Source organism: Mytilus galloprovincialis, chromosome 12 (genome assembly GCF_965363235.1).
Source record: "Mytilus galloprovincialis chromosome 12, xbMytGall1.hap1.1, whole genome shotgun sequence".
Classification (NCBI taxonomy): domain Eukaryota; kingdom Metazoa; phylum Mollusca; class Bivalvia; order Mytilida; family Mytilidae; genus Mytilus; species Mytilus galloprovincialis.
Window position 1 is genome coordinate 48,096,122 of NC_134849.1, and position 18,341 is coordinate 48,114,462.

Here is an 18,341-nt window from a genome sequence, read left to right on the forward strand (position 1 = left end):
GTTTTTATATAAAAGTAAAAAAATGAAAGAATTGAAAAAGGCTTGATTGTACAGAAATTTATCGTTGGTTGGTGACCTCTGGATGGGGTTTTTAAAAATTCATATATGATTGAAATGCTGTTTTGATGACGGATCAACACCAAATCATTTATTTACACATCAGTTTTCAAAAATGTTTAGGTCGGTTGTACAAGATGTTTACTGCAGGTTCACTGTAGTTTGAACTACGCCGTATTTTATGAAAGTTCGTTGAAAATAGTTTTATTTTTATTTTATCTAATCTTTATAAATCAAATAAATCAACACAAAACATATACATGATTTGTAAATATAAAAGTTAAACTCGAAACTGCCCCAGACTTTTGGTTGTCAATTGTTTTTGTATGGAGAAGTCTTATTATAGTTGCCATCTTTTACTTCAATTTGTTTTCAGTTAGTCACAACTGATCACTGGATATAGTGACAGACTTTCGTCTCCAGGGAACTAGGCTTGTTCTTCTTGATTTTTTTGTTATGATAAATTCAAAGTCAAATCTAGAACCTCTGTCATGAATATGGTAGTATCTGCAAACCATGGTTGCGAAAAACGAAACTGATGCTATAAATAAGACGACTGACAAACAAAGAAATGAGGTGTTGTAATTTCCTGATATATCACGAAGGTATCCTGGAATACAAAATTAAGTTCATATTTGTAAAAATGCAACCATTTAAAATCTGTTACATTTTGTGTCAATATTCAATCAAATTTAACATAATTTTTCTCTTGTTATGATAGCTTAATTTTATTTAAACACGTGTTGATAATATGTACTTGCCTAATCTATGGCTGGTAAATAAACAGTCTCCATAAATACTCAATGGTACAATTAGAACCGTTCTTTTTTGTTTTGTTTAGTAAGCCATATTTGTATATGCGTTTACTTGTTTTGTCAATACCACTGAAAGTCCATTTTCCGGCTCAGTACAAATACATTTTTCTACATATGGTAAGATTGGTAGGAGTTTCCATTGTCAATTGAATAACCGTTAAACTTTACTCAGTGTGTTCATATGTTACGTGAAATCTATATGAATTAAACCAATTAACAATTCTTTCAATTTAATTAAACCATTGTGGTGACGTCAACCTATTCATTTACCGTGGATTCTTTTTCTAGAATCAACGCTTCCTAAATCCGTCGCTGAAATGGACTCACCAAATTATATTCAATTGTGTTCTTTGTGTGTCTAATTTCATTAAGTTTGAATTGGCCAATTTACTGATTTCTGATCACTAATGGAATTATTTAAAAAACTTACCTTTAATTTTTGTAATTTCTATATGCACTGGGGTAAAGCTGATGACCGTAACTGCATTCACGGTCATCCCAAGATGTCGGATGAAAAATTAGGTCAGTTTCTGTATTGTCTGTTAAAGTGTTTCTATATCATTTTCTTTACAAATCATACATTGAAACGATGTAAATTTATAAAAGAATCACTCGGAAATCACTAATTACTTCTGAGAAATGTGCATGAAACGGGAAATTCGATTTGAAAAAATCGCCAAGATGACCGTAAATCACAATCGAGATGACCGTAACAGAATCAGCAATTCATAACAAGGGTGACCGTAACTGCTTTTAAGATGACCGTAATTTGTAAATGATGACCGTAACTTTTAAAGGATGACCCTCAATTCTAAGAAATATCCGTATTTATATAACTATCTTTTTGTATCAAATGATTAATCGTGTTGGTATACACATATTAATATGAGAGTTTTATCATTCCTATAGGTAGAAGAAAATAAGACGTGCTTCAAATGCAAAGATTACCATATGTATCTTTTTTTTTTACAATAGAGGGTTTAATTTTTAAAATGAATTTGCCAAAAGACATGCAAATGAACAGGCAGGGAAAACATGCTACAAAAAACGCGATAAAATGACACCTTACAAGCATAATGAAAAAAATGCGGTGCACAGCCTTCAACTGCATGCTCGACAAAAGATTTTTGTTTTGTTTCTGGGATTCCTTTTAATGACATATAATGAATACACATTTTTAAAAATGCCAAAAAATTGCATGTACACCCATTGATATTATATCGTCTTTCATTTTGTCGTGCAAATAAAATAACAGAAATATTTTGAAAATATCATTTGAATAAACTAGTGAATGTGAGCTCCAGCAAAGTAGATCCTTAAAATAGTATTGTACGAAAAGCGTATCACAAGGCGGAACGTTGTTAATTTGTATATATACAGAAATGTTATTCCTACAGTCAGGATTCTACTTCTTCAAAATTATCTCCCCATTACGCCAGTTCATGCTCACAATCGTAGAAATGGAAGCCATTGTAGGGATGACGCTCTGCCAATTTTGCTTTTGAAAACTGATAAATTTATCCACATAGCACCATTACGATCGATCGTTATATGTCAGTTATATTTTAAAAGACAAATGTATCTACTAGCTAATGAGCATTAGTTAATGATCTTGTCTGCATTGATTCAACTTAAAAATATTGTCTGTTCGGATGTCAGATGGAATTTTTGAAAATTCTTAAGCATTTAAAAAAAATCTAATTAAATATTTCGTGGAAGGGCAGACTAAACATTTTCAGTGGTTGAAGATTATAAACCCTAGTTATCACACACAAGAAAATCATATTTTTTCGAAGATATTCATTTTCATCATCCAAATTAAAAGACTGTCGTCAAGTACTTTTAGAAAAAAATAGCTATTCGAACACACCTACTCTGTTTTTGTGATTCATTAGATAGGTATCTCACTTGACCCATATATTTCATCTTTTCATACTGTCATTTTTTTACGTTATAAAGTCAACCTGTAGCTTTGATATATAATAATGATAGAATCTGTAGCGAGATGCTATATAAAATACTCTTGCTTTATACGTTTTAAAGACAAGACAAAATATACACCCTAAACATGCCCTAACATAAAAAGGTGCACTCGATTTTTCTCTTTTCGATACAATCGTTACCTGTTTTGGGGAATTTTTTCTTGATGCACATAATGGAAGGGCAGACACGAAAATTTCTGAACTAAAAGATTGATTTGTTCTCCGTCCGTGATAAAAAAAAATCGGAGGTTGTGCATTTTCTACATCCAACTTATAGATACTATATATAAAAAAGAAGATGTAGTATTATTGCCAATGAGACAACTATCCAGAAAAGACCAAAATGACACAAACATTAACAACTATAGGTAACCGTAAGGCCTTCAATAATGAGCAAAGCCCATACCGCATAGTCAGCTATAAAAGGCCCCGATAAGAACCATGTCGTCGACTTAATATCTTATTGTTTTGCATTACTATGTAATAGATACATTGAAAACTTATGCAAATGGTGTTTTTAAAATAAGAAAATTGTCGCTTTATTTGTTTCTATTAACTTTTTAAAATTTTGTTACTATATCAAACATTACAGTTAACATTTATCGCTTTCTCGATAAACACAGAGCTTCGATTCTTTTGTTCTATTTCAAAAGTGTTTCCACCTGCATATATCAAGACAAATTAAAATTTTAATCTGCTTCCTCTGGAACCATACACATGGGCTCGATTACCAAATATTCGTATGTATTATTAATGTTTTTAATGATCCATTTATTGGCATTATGTTTTTCTGGTCTGTGCGTACGTTCGTCCGTTCGTCTGTTTGTGTGTTCGTTTGTCCAGCTTCAAGTTAAATAAAATTGAAACTTAGTACGCATTTTCCCTATGGTATGATCTTTTTAATTCTAATGCCAAATTACAGTTTTATCCCATTTTCATAGTCCACTGAACATAGAAAATGATAGTGTAGATGAGGCATCCGTGTACTAGGGACACATTCATGTATCTTCAAATTTTCGTCGTATCGCTGTCAATTTGTGTTAAAATTTTAACGTCGATATCGATAAATATATTATATTTCGTTGTTTACGAGAAATATGCAATTTAATATCATTGTTATAAATCCTAAATATGGCCAATTATATTATAGTTTAAAAAAAAAATTTATGAAACATATTTATATCCGCTATTGAGATCGACAAACTCAACAAAAAAGCATTGAATACAATACGGATATTTCTTAAAATTGATGGTCATCCTATAAAAGTTACGGTCGTCCTATATAAATTACAGTCAGTCTTTACAAATTACGGTCATCCTTTACAAGTTACGGTCATCTTTTTACCAATCACGGTCATCCTTGTTTTATGTTACGGTCATCTTGAAAATATTTTGATTATGATTTACGGTCATCTTAACGATTTTTTCAAATCGAATTTCCCGTTTCATGAACATTTCTCGGAAGTAATTAGTGATTTTCGAGTGATTCTTTTATAAATTTACATCGTTTCAATGTATGATTTGTAAAGAAAATGATATAGAAACACTTTAACAGACAATACAGAAACTGACCTAATTTTTCATCCGACATCTTGGGATGACCGTGAATGCAGTTACGGTCATCAGCTTTACCCCAGTGTATATGCCTGCACTGGGAATCGAACCCGTCCATGAATTCTCTTAGGTGTCACCAACATCAACATATCGACAAAACCTCTCGGCTACTAATTGGTTACGATTTAAATGTCTAACTTATATATATAAATGAATATTTGATATAAATCGGTTCAACGGACACACATGGATTTTACCTTTATATATACAATAATATGCATTCGTAGTGTATGAGTTTGGTAGCCGCGAGGTTTCATGGTTTTGCTTAATGAGTTAGAACTTGGCGGTTTAGGTTCGAATCCTTGTATTTTTTTTGTTGTTGCCTCTATTCTCTAGTTTTCCTGTATTCGGTTTCTTGGTTTTTTTTTAGTTTAAATATTGTGGATATTTTGTTGAATAAAAGCGAGTTTCTGCGTTTATAATCGGATCATTGTTAGCTATTCCACATGTTTGAAATGAAAATGTTTACATTCTAGGTGTTCATTTTTGTTTAAAAATCAATATAGTATGATTTCATTTGTTTATTCGCAAATTTCTATGCTAGAAAATCGTGATATGCCTAGAATAAGACTTCTTGCTAGAAATTTCGGACACATGCTTTAAATATATGCTATACATATGTTTCTTGTCAAGTTGTTGTTCCCGGTTTTGACATATTCCCCATTTTCATTCTCAATCTTATTAGAAATAAGATAGAATATGTCACATTTAGTCAAAAATGTTCAGATGCCTGATAAATGAAAATCTTTAAGGGCAGACGTGGTGTGTTCCGGCGCGGGACGTTTGCGCGCTTTTTCATAGGACATTTGCGTTTATGTTTTTAGACACTTGCGCTTCAAATCATAGGACATTTGCGCTTTTTACATTGGACTCTTCCGCTTTTGCAATATTTGGTTTTTATGACTATCCTCCTCTTTTATACGGTCTTGGGACCCGCATGTTTGGCCTGGCAGAGTTAAAATCATATTTTTCTTTATGGTTAAAAGTTTAAAAATCATTTCATAGCACATTGGTATGTGCTTAAAAGTTACAAAAAAGACATAAAAACATCACTGGTAGACGACTATAGGTAAAAAGCACAAATGTCCGGTCAATTTAATACAGGTGAATCAAAATTAAAAGCGCAAATGTCCATAGTATTTGTAGCGCAAATGTCCTGTCGTTTTACGGGTAAAAAATCACAAACGTCCTGTGCCCGTGTGTTCAACATGTATTTGTATTGTTTTAACTATTTAATTGTAATATATTATTTGTTGCTATGCATCGTTTGTCACGATAACATGGTTATTTAAACTCACTAATACCTTCTAATTAAGAATAAGCTGTAATTTTGAATAGATATTATCACAATAGTTTAAGTTATAGATACAATGGATAAGCGTTAATTCATGAAAAACAAACCATTCGCCCTGCGGGCTCATGGTTTCTTTTTCAAGAATCAACGCTTATCCATTGTATCTATATCACAGAATAGCGACAAATTCAAACACATCATTGATCAATAATAATGAAAACAAACTTATAGGGAACTTTAAACAGTGTCGTTTATTTTCTAAGAGATTTCGAGCGTTTTATATTTTCGAAAAAATGAAATGATAGATCTATGCAAAGAAGACAAGTATCATAATATAATACTTTATTTACTGAAATAGTTTTATTTCACATCCAATTTTTATGGAAATATTCTTTATAAATCACAAAAATGTCAGTATTTACCTCAGAAACTAACAAAACCTTTAAATAGGATATAGTTACGATACTGTTGTCATGTTGCATATTTTGACGTTAATATTGATTCACTTATAGGGCCTTTGCATCGGAACTAAACACATTTATTCAAAAACCAGTTGTTGGCATGACACGGGTTATGTTCTTCTAATATGTGTTATGATGGTCAAATACTAAACTCCTAACATGAAGGATTGTGCCTGATATTCATATGATGAAATCATAATCTTTCAATCAGTTTAATTGAAGTCTGGAGCTGGCATGTCAGTTAACTGCTAGTAGTCTGTTGTTATTTATGTATTATTGTCATTTTGTAAATTTTCTTTGGTTACATCTTCTGACATCAGACTCGGACATCTCTTGAACTGAATTTTAATGTGCGTATTGTTATGTGTTTACTTTTCTACACTGGCTAGAGGTATAGGGGGAGGGTTGAAATCTTAAACATGTTTAACTCCCCCGCATTTTTGCGCCTGTCCCAAGTCAGGAGCCTCTGGCCTTTGTTAGTCTTGTATGATTTTTAATTTTAGTTTCTTGTGTACAATTTGGAGTTTAGTATGGCGTTCATTATCACTGAACTAGTATATATTTGTTAAGGGTCCTGCTTTAGGACGCCACTGGGTGCGGGAATTTCTCGCTACATTGAAGACCTGTTGGTGACATTCTGCTGTTGTCTTTTTTATGGTCGGGTTGTTGTCTTTTTGACACATTCCCCATTTCCATTCTCAATTTTATTATTGTTTCCTATATATAGCAACACAATATTACTAAACTTTTATATTTGTAACAGTTATCCATTAATAGGAGATATGAGATAAAAATCAATGAGAAAGTTGTAATACATAGCATATAATCCCTTTACCTCTGTCCTCCGTTAACGTACCTGAGAGTGGTCCGGCAGCTGTATTAAATATTCCTATGATCGTCATTGATACTCCAAGCCCAGCAGAATAATTAGTTTGACCAATCAGCTTCACTATAGACACTGCCATGACTGTCACCATACCACCCATCCCAATCCCAAACATACAGGCTACCATAGTATTTAGAACAATTGAAGATCCGACAAAAGTAAATAACACCAAAGAAACGGATGCTATGAGTGTACATGCAGATGGAATGGATAAAACACTTATATGTGGTGCTTGTTTTTAAAAGTCCAGGAAATAGACGGAAAAAAGAATTTGTTAGATTCATAAGAAGATAAATTGTCAACGCATCTTGTCTTCGAATTCCTTTGGATTCAAAATAATCAATGAAGAAAATTAGCGTAGCGTTAATCGAAGCTAAACTTATCGCTATTGAAAATGCATATCCCATAAAAAGTTTGTTCGTTATAATGTCTTTAAAGATGGACAAAAAAGTTTGATTCAAGTCATCGTCTTCCTCAACTTCGTATAGTGATCTACGTCTAAGTTTGGAAAACTCGTACAGAGATCTACGTTTTTGTTCCGAAGAACTTACAGCAGCTTGAGACGGTTTGTTTTCGTCTGAGCCTAATATTTTGATATTCGAATCAGTTTGGTCGCTTTTCATACGTGGACCTTTCTGGTTATCAGTTTGGCTTTCTTTACTTGTTACGTCATATCGTGGTAACGTGACACTGTTACCTTCATTAATGGTGTTGGATCTTCGTGCAATACTATTTTTTCTACTACGATTATACTTCAGAGGAACAGTATAACTTATCCCAATGGCAACGAGATGTAGCATGAGTCCAGCAGTAATGAGTAGAGATCCTCGCCATCCAAATCTCGAGATGAGAATTTCGAGAATAACGGGGAAGAGGGAGCCACCAATACCTGAACCAAAGGAAACAAATGCCAGTGCAAGTATTTTTTGTTTTCCTTTGAAATGCATTCCAACAACTGTAGATGCACTTATATAACACAGCGAGAAACCAGAACCTACAAATATATATTTTGAAAGAGTAAGGAAAATTTTGTTGTACTTGTTCCTATGTTTTTTTTCAATGACCATGTACAAATAAAATAAATGTTCGTCATCTTAGATATTCTGGTATTTTCAAAAACGCAAAGAAGTTACCATTTTGGGTGGTTTTCTCATATTACAGTAGACGTGCTAACGGTAACACATAGTATTTGACAAAAATTGTACTATTTCTTCTTTTTTGCGGCATGGTTAAACATGTTCGTAATTGTATATTGTTTTTATTATTGATTGTTTTAATTTACACCTGCTTTATAAAATACAAACCAGTGATCAATCCAATGAATAGAACAAGATAGACTATGCTGGAAGCAATGAACGACAATCCGATACCAACTGCCGACAAAAATCCTCCAATAATTCCACACTTTCGAGGACCATATTTTGTTACAAGTGTACCAGAGAAAAAGCCTGAAATCAAAAACCCAATAGCATGGATACATAACGTGTATATGCATTTCAAGACGTTATAGTGCACACAAATGAAATCAATAGTAAAAAGTAAGGAAAATTTCTCCTGTATCTGTTCACTTTACAGATAACAAATCGGAATATTGGTTTGCACTTACTGGTATTCGAATATTAAAGAGTGTTTATTTTATTCTCATGCATATTAACATATTTCAATTAGATGAACATATTGCTTTTAGAGACAGCATTGCAAATTTTCCAATTGTATGTACTATAGTAAAATGTTCATCAAAGAATTTGTATTCGCAGGAAAAATATATATATATGTATTGTTATGCAGGCATATGGGGTAAAGCCATATGTTCGAAAATTTAACGTAATGGTGTTAAAACCTTAAAGTGAACAGTTAAATTGATGTTATTGTTGAAAATCGGGTAACTATTAGAAATTTGCCAGCGTAAAATAAATGCAAGCATTACCTATTTGGTCGGTCTGTTCTAAGATAGATTCATGCATCGTGCTAAATAAATTTTTAACATTTTAAATACTCCCTTTCTGTTCAAGTTTAGACCGTTAAAGACTTTTTGTAGAACTCGTGCAGAAAACAGATGATTGATATCGTTTATTTTTATTCTATGTTACCTCCAGTCATGAAAATTCCTGTACACACAGACTGCACTAATGCTGTTTCTGAATTTGATTTCCCAAATTCATTCAACCATTCAACATACCGCACAGACAGATTGAACGGAAACCCAGCTACCAATAGAAAGCTTAAAAATCCTCCAAATAAAATGCACCATTTTTGGTAATCTGTTTTGTTTCCTGGGGTTTCATCGGTTTCAAGGTTATTGCCAATGTGCTCTTTATCATCAAGTCTACAAAATGATGATATGTACAACAGAATATGCATATATCAATAGCGGAAACACACATTTTAAAAGAAATAATAGTCAGTTCCTGTCTAGTTTTTAACGAAGATTTCATGATTTCCGGACTAGCATAATTCATACAAAATCTGCCAATATTGAAAAGCCTGTACCTTGGAAAAAGACCACATGACTCACAAATCTTACCATATTCTTGAAAAAAGCATGATATGAGCTACATATCGGCAAATTGTTAAAAAAATATTTGTATTCTGATTTGTACCCAACTACCTTAATGGATAAGTTCCTTGTTCAGATAGTTTGAAAAATAATTATCTTGTCCCAACATGTTGAACATTCCGCATAGACCCTTTAGACAATACATTTCGCCGTTACAAATGACAATACATAAGGCGATTTGTATTACATTGATTCTTTCATAAATATGTATAAAGGGAAAATAAAAGTTACATTAGATATCACTCCAAACAGTCAAACAAATATGAGCCAGTCCATGTGACAAGGTACAAAAAGTCCTTTTGATTAACACGTTTGTAATAATATTTTTGAAAAACGATTTTATCCGAAAAAAATTACATTAGTGTAAACATTCATAAGATTGTCAATTTTATCCCGAATTTGTCAATTAAAACAGCACAAGACGTAGAAATATCTGAATTTTTGGTATTTGAGGAAGTGTAAAATCATTTATTCCCAGACTAATGCTATACCGACCAGAAACTTAAAAATTTACGACACTAGAGAGACAAAAGTCAACAATTTTCTTCATTTTTACAGGTTTAAAGAAAGTAAGACAACATTAAAACACAAGGGAAAATACAAAAACTATGACCTCTTGTGTTTTAGAAATTGAAAGTTAACTTAAGTAAAGTTAAGTTCAGTTATTTAATATTATATAAATCAACCGTCGTTGCACGGGATTCGTACCGTTGCCCGGTTTGAAAGCATTGATATTCGCATCGTAAGCGAAAGCCTAATCCCCACTGCTACCGGGGTTAACATTATCAATTGTCTAATCAAGCCATTTAAACTGTACTTTGAAAATGATTGAAATATAGGAAATAATTCATTAAAAATCCTGATAAAACTAAAGGGGGGTCTCAACACTTGCAGTTGCGTGTAGCTCACAGCTTAAGGAAATGAGGAAAAGTAAATGTGTTTAATAAATCACAAGTCTACTACCAATAATTATGCACACTTTTTAGAATATCGTAAAATGTTCGTTATTGTACCTTTTCGCATGGACTGGCTCATATATAATCGCAAAATAGTGACAACACTTGCATTCCATAATTCGGAAACTCGTTCTCTCTGAGGAATATTTACTATACTATATATAAAAATATTAATTTTCGCGAACCATTTAGGTCACGGAAATTCCAAAATATGGCATCAGTAACGAGAGTTGTACAAATAGTGTGAATACACAGAACACCCATCCAATTCATCTTTAGCTAAAAGTATTCATCATTTTCAATTTTATATGTACTTACAATATTCCTTTTTTGTATAGTTTCGATTAAAATATGCCAAAATCTGAGTTAAAATAGGTCGAATGCCCCAAATAAACATTCCCTGATTGGTTGAAGTACTTTGGCGTCGATGTAAAGCATAGCAAGCCTCGTTATAAAGCACATGCTTCACAGGAATAAGGAAAGTTTTACAAATAATGTGAATACACAGACCCTCAATCCCATTGGATTGCTGAAAATACTCAAGTGTTCATCATTTTCTGTTTTGATTCGACTAACAACATTCCATTTTTCTATAATTCCGATTTAAATATGTGAAACCCCGCAATAAAAATAGATGGCCTCAATGATGTAAACGGAAAGCAAAATATTTCCGTTAATATGTTAACATCTTGAACTTCGACCCTGGGTTCAAAGGGGTTAATAAACCGATTCATAAATAGAAATCTCCTTGCGCTCAAATGTAATCCCTTGTAAAGTATACAGGCAACTTCGTTTTCAGAAATATATATACACTTTTTCAGAAATATATTGTCATGCATCTGCATAGTAACGGTTTTTTTATGCTGAACTTTAGTCAAATTCAATTCCATACAAATTTTATTACGTAAAGCAGTAGGAGTAAGAATATTTTTAGCGCCAATTTATCCAGCATTGATCATTGCCATCATCAAAATTATGTATCGTAATCATTGTGAAATTTCATTTACATAGAGTTTATTAATATAGAGTAATTTTGGTAAGTATGGCTTATTAATGTTAAGGTTCTCGAGATGTGCTTCTCTAGACATTTTTGACGGTCAGTTTAATCCCATTTATCTGAATATTATCCCCGATGACAGAAATGTCAACCCGACCTATTCGTGTCAAAAGTGAAAATCTAATCTATTTGATGAACTAATTTCTTCTAAAACTGTACGTGTCATTATTTCTGTATTATTTGATAACCTATCACATTCACGATGCATGTTTGCATGATAATTGGTTCTGTATGAGTGAATTGTGTAGTGAATTGCAAGATCGATGTTACGTCAGTGCGCGAGCATGTGACATTATTATTTGTAAACAAACCGGCTCATGTAACACGTGTCTGAAGTATATATTCAAAGTGCATTTCAACCTCTATTTTATGATATTTGTGTGTCTGTTTTTAGGTTTGCATATCAGTAGTCGAAGTAAATTAGACAGAGTGTCATATTGTTCCTGTTCTGAGTTGTGATTTTTTTATATAGAATTAGAAGGTAAGTCTAAATAAGTGATTATTTAAGAGGGTGGGTCGGAGGGGTCCTGATCCCGAAATCCCCGCCTTAAAAAAATGAATTCTTGAGGTCCCAAATTTAAATAATATCAAAACCTGACATCCCGAAATTTGAAGAAAGTGATCCCTGACCCCGAAAGTGTCAATCCCGAAATCCTGAACTTAAAAACACCCGATCCAGACGTCCAGAAAAAGGTCATGCCCCCTCTCATTTAACTTGTGTCTAAAAAGATGACTCAACTTTAAAATTTCCCTCTAATTTGCTCCCCTTGAACTCTATTTGGCCCCTTCCCCGTCATTTCCCTCTACATTTGTTTAAAAGTCATATATACTCTTTAGTCCATTTACAGTCACAGCTGTTTTGTGATTTTGATTCGGTTTCCATGTATTTGTGTCTTATAGAGGAGGTTTTAGGTCATGTTTTCCTAAACATTGTATTGCTCATTTGGCTGCCATGACGGGACATCACCCAGGTTCCTGTAAAATTTTGACTTCACAATACAAAATAACTGATGCCACAATAGAAACTGGATTGTTGTATGATAAAGTGGGACAGATTATGTGGTCGGCTGACAATAGTAAGTAATATAAGGTGACTTGAATCTAAGGGTCATTTAGCTAACATTTTAGAAAACTGGGATTTCAGTGCTAGTCTAATAGAGGGATATTTGATTTTCATTGGTTGTACATGTAGATATGGAATCTTATTTCATCGTGAAGTCTGATTTGAAAATGGCTTGGGGAATAAAGTTTTCTGTAAAGACTGAATGTCAGGTTTAGTCTTATATATGTACTTTTTAGTCTTACATGTATATAATTATGTGTACATATATCACTGATTCAGTGGCAATGGTAAATAGACACTGACAAGTCTTGGATAACATTTGATAGTTTTGAATGTTTGTTTATCAGTTTTCTAAAATTAGGTGGAGGTGTGTTCTTATTTCCAACAGAGGGGAACTCAACCTATATTAATTTGTGCATGAAGCAAATTGATAGTTGCTAGATACTGAATGATTATACCACAAGAAAGTTTTAACCTGTGCATATATACTTAAAATACGATAAAAAAATCATGTCTTTTTCAGGACTTCTTATCCAACCATGTAGTATGGCATGTTATTGAGATATGGTTTTGGTCGATGGGTGTTCATGAAGGACCTGTAGTACAAAGTATATCACTGGATCTAGCTCTTTGCCTAAGTGTATTATTAAAGTACTTTGCTTTGAGCTCAGTTCATTGTTATGCAATTCATTCTTTGTGAAATAAAGATTTGACAGACAACTCTCATGTACAAGGATTTGTGGAAGAAGTATTACCTCTATGTACAATGTAAGTAATAGGGAGATAAAAGCATTCTAGTTTGACTTGAACCAAACATTATACAAATGTATGTCCCTTGATTAAATTTTAAATAAGACCAAATTTACCCGACAATGTTACTCCCGCTACTAGCAATATGATGCTAGGTTGTTTTAATACATCTATTCTGCCTACTGATGACCCGTCCTGAGTGTAAATGGTCCTTCAATTTAATGTTTAAAAAAAATTATAAAGCCTGTCTGGTCTTATCGATTTCTAAAACTATATTTCATTGTACATGTTTAACATTTTTCATAATCATTTGTTTATTTCTTAATTTGTGTCAATTAACATTGTTACACTAAATGTTAATTACTACACTTTCATACCACAACAAATACTGTATTGGTACATGTATCACTTATATTTGTATCCATATAACAAACAAAAAATGAAAGGAGAATAATTTTGCATAAATTTTTGAATACTATTACTTTGTAGATATTTAGACATATTAAGACTAATTAAGTAGCTGTTGATAATATCCACTTGACATGCTTGAAATTCTATCAGATTACTTTTGGAGCAGTTATGAGTCTTTGAAGCATGCTCACAAAGGTTCTTTTGGTGAAATCATTGTCATATTGGTAAAAAAATTTCTTTGCTTCGACCGGATTTGGAGGAGATATTATCAAAGAATTGATAAAAATCAGCACAAAGGTTTTCTTCCTAGACAATCTAGCCCCAAGCATCATGTCAGGCATTGTCATTACTAAAAACCATTTATTGCGAACCCAATTGAACCTTTTCATAGATTCACCTGATAACTACCTGTCCATTTAAACTTTTGGCAGTTCTATTGTCCCATCTAACAAAAACAACAGGTATTGTTCTCTGTATAGTTTATTCACTCAGACCTTTAAATTTCTTCTAAGAGAAATCTATCACTCATTGATTAATCTACCTGAGTAAAAAGTTTATCTGCTAAATTGATGGAAATTACATGTTTCACATAGAAAAAATGCCTGTGATTTGATGTTTATTAAAATAAATTAAATATTTCTTTCAATCTGTTTAAAATAAATAATAAGTTAATCATAAAAAGTTTGTTTTAAAAAAAAAAGTATTGTTCGTATGAAAATTTGCATCTTTTAGTTTTTGTTTAGTTATAGAATACTTTTAAGAAGGCCTTAAAATATCAACATCAACATTTTTAGGTTTTTTTTATCAATTTTTTTTTCGAAATAGGAATAATGTTGATTTTTATCAGAAATCAACTTTTATTAATGTTTGAATCAGTGTTTACATTCAACAGATTGAAAATATAATACATTCAAACTAATATACAGTTTTTTATAAATAGTAAACATGTTATTTCCATCTAATTTAGCAGTTAATTTTTTACTCAGGTAGATTAATCAATGAGTGATAGATTCCTCTAAGAAGAAATTTAAAGGTCTGAGTGAATAAACTATACAGAGAACAATACCTGTTGTATTTGTTAGATGGGACAATAGAACTGCCAAAAGTTTAAATGGACAGGTAGTTATCAGGTGAATCTATGGAAAGGTTCAATTGGGTTCGCAATAAATTGTATTCTAATCTGAGGAACATTTTAACAAAATATTTTACTAATGATACTGATGATCCACCACAAAATAATATGGATAGAACCATACAAATAGTAAGCAAATACATATAAAAAAGATGTGGTATGATTGCCAATGGGATAATTCTCCACAAGAGACCAAAATGACACAGAAATTAACAACTACAGGTCACCATATGACCTTCAACAATGACCAAAGCCAATACCCCATTATCAGCTATAAAAGGCCCCGAAATGACAATGTAAAACAATTCAAAGAGAAAACTAACGGCTTTATTTATGTACAAAAAATAAACGAAAAGTGAATATGTAACACACAAACAAACGACAACCATTATTATATCATGTTATCAAATCTATATACCATCTCCCATTTAGAAAAAAAACACATGAAAAATGAACCTATAATATGTTGCTCTCCTATCTACAAAATGTATCCAAAATAAAACATGTGGAACATATTATCCTAACATAATCATTTGGCAACTAATGTAATAACTGTCTCTTCCATGCCTGTCTTGAACATAAAAAATAAATATTAAATAAACAATACTACTAATGCTCAGGTTGGTTGTCATCGTGCAACACAGTATAATTACACCATATAGGGAAACATAGAACTCCCTTTTGTCATAAGAATTTCACTTATTTCTGAACCAATCAAGACTGTTTGTGGAAAATGTTACACCTCACAGCTTATTAGTACCAAGGTATTGAACATCGAGATATAAATATACAGTATTCTTCTTTCTTTCTTCCATTTCATACAAATGTAATACAAATGTATTACAGAAATTCTACCTGTATCTTCTTTCGGTGGTCTTTTGCAGTACATGAATTGAGTTATTTACGAGACAAAATCAGTTGGTTTGTTTTGTTTTGTTTTGTTATTTTTTTCTTTTCTTTTTTTTTGGAAAAGGGGGTGGTATTAGGCAATTGTAGACGGGGTACCAACCTTGAACCTCTATAGGATTGTAGGTTGTCCATTCCCCCATCTGTTCCCTGATCTTTGTTTGAAGAATCCTCGTTATCTAACGTATACAGCGCAATATTTGTCAGTTGGATGGATACACTCTCATGATCATGATCTGGGGTAGCATTGGATACATCACTATCATTATTGTCATATACGTTGGTATTGTCAATTTTGAGGACGATCTCCAATTTATTTCGGAACATTTGTTTAATTTCATCATTACTGCAACGCTCATTTTCTTCTAAGGTGTTATCCATGTGTTCACTGTGGGCCATTCCTATATCTTTTACGAAAATATTTTTAAGTATTGTCCCTTAAACGTTGTTAGATGTGTACGAAAAAGAAATCGTGATATCGCATATACAGATCAAATGATTATGTAAATTCAGACATCATTTAATTTCAACCTTCAAGGCTGTACCATTGACAAAATATAAAACTAGGTAACGTATATACCCAGCTAACACCAAATCAAACTAGATGGATTTGGCCATTATTTTTTAGTATTTGTACATTATATGCTGTAATTTTGCATTTATGTATCTTTTGGTTTTAGAATCAAATTCAAAACAGTGTGGCTGTAGCCATTGATTGACGACCTAAATTATCCTATTGACTGGGACAGATTAGGTGAACGTTTGTCTGTAACGACCACTGCTCACTATGTACTTGTTAAAGACACTTAAACTGTGGTGTCCTAAAGGTTCTCAACGCCTCAAATAAAGTAATTCGAAAAACTAATCAGGATTAACACGATGTTTTGATTTATATCAATAATATAAATCAAAACATAAAAGTTATTCCTGATTAATTTTTCGAATTATTTTAATATTAAAAGCTTTAGGAACCTTCGGTGACCCCACATTTTAAATTCTATGTTAAGTAAGTAGTGAGCAGTGGTTTTTACAGATAAACGTTCATCTAATCTGTCCCAGTCAATGGGATAATTTAGGCCGTCAATCAATGGCCACAGCCACACTGTTTTGAATATGATTCTATGTCTCCTCAAGTATTTGTACATTCTGGACCGTCAGTTTTCTTTTGCATATCTTTTTATCTTATTGCTCCCCGAGTATCTATACAATATAGGCGTCAGTTTTCGTTTGTGTATATTTTGGTCTTATTGCTCCTCGAGTATCTATACAATATAGGCGTCAGTTTTCTTTTGTGTATCTTTTTATCTTATTGCTCCCCAAGTATCTATACAATATAGGCGTCAGTTTTCGTTTGTGTATATTTTGGTCTTATTGCTCCTCGAGTATCTATACAATATAGGCGTCAGTTTTAGTTTGTGTATCTTTTTATCTAATTGCTCCTCGAGTATCTATACAATATAGGCGTCAGTTTTCTTTTGTGTATCTTTTTATCTTATTGCTCCTCGAGTATCTATACAATATAGGCGTCAGTTTTCTTTTGAGTATCTTTTTATCTTATTGCTCCCCGAGTATCTATACAATATAGGCGTCAGTTTTCGTTTGTGTATATTTTGGTCTTATTGCTCCTCGAGTATCTATACAATATAGGCGTCAGTTTTCTTTTGTGTATCTTTTTATCTTATTGCTCCTCGAGTATCTATACAATATAGGCGTCAGTTTTCTTTTGTGTATCTTTTTATCTTATTGCTCCTCGAGTATCTATACAATATAGGCGTCAGTTTTCTTTTGAGTATCTTTTTATCTTATTGCTCCTCGAGTATCTATACAATATAGGCGTCAGTTTTAGTTTGTGTATCTTTTGGTCTTATTCCTCCCCGAGTATCTATACAATATAGGCGTCAGTTTTCGTTTGTGTATCTTTTGGTATTATTGCTCCTCTAGTATCTATACAATATAGGCGTCAGTTTTAGTTTGTGTATCTTTTTATCTTATTGCTCCTCGAGTATCTATACAATATAGGCCTCAGTTTTCTTTTGAGTATCTTTTTATCTTATTGCTCCTCGAGTATCTATACAATATAGGCGTCAGTTTTAGTTTGTGTATCTTTTGGTCTTATTGCTCCCCGAGTATCTATTCAATATAGGCGTCAGTTTTCGTTTGTGTATCTTTTTATCTTATTGCTCCTCGAGTATCTATACAATATAGGCGTCAGTTTTCTTTACTGTATCTTTTGGTCTTATTGCTACTCGAGTATCTATACAATATAGGCTTCAGTTTTCGTTTGTGTATCTTTTGGTCTTATTGCTCCCCGAGTATCTATACAATATAGGCGTCAGTTTTCTTTTGTGTATCTTTTTATCTTATTGCTCCTCGAGTATCTATACAATATAGGCGTCAGTT

At 32.4% G+C, this 18,341-nt stretch overlaps 1 protein-coding gene across 1 annotated transcript; it reads right to left on the reverse strand.

Moving 5' to 3' along the window:
* Nucleotides 1-345: 345 nt before the first annotated feature.
* Nucleotides 346-16,614, reverse strand: LOC143055398 (uncharacterized). The gene is made up of 5 exons (XM_076228535.1): nt 16,045-16,614; nt 9,200-9,435; nt 8,414-8,557; nt 7,080-8,103; nt 346-667 (listed from the first exon to the last, which is right to left on the reverse strand). The coding sequence occupies exons 1-4, from the start codon at nt 16,338-16,340 to the stop codon at nt 7,151-7,153; spliced, it is 1,629 nt and encodes a 542-aa protein (XP_076084650.1). The 5' UTR covers nt 16,341-16,614; the 3' UTR covers nt 346-667; nt 7,080-7,150.
* Between the last annotated feature and the right edge of the window lie 1,727 nt (nt 16,615-18,341).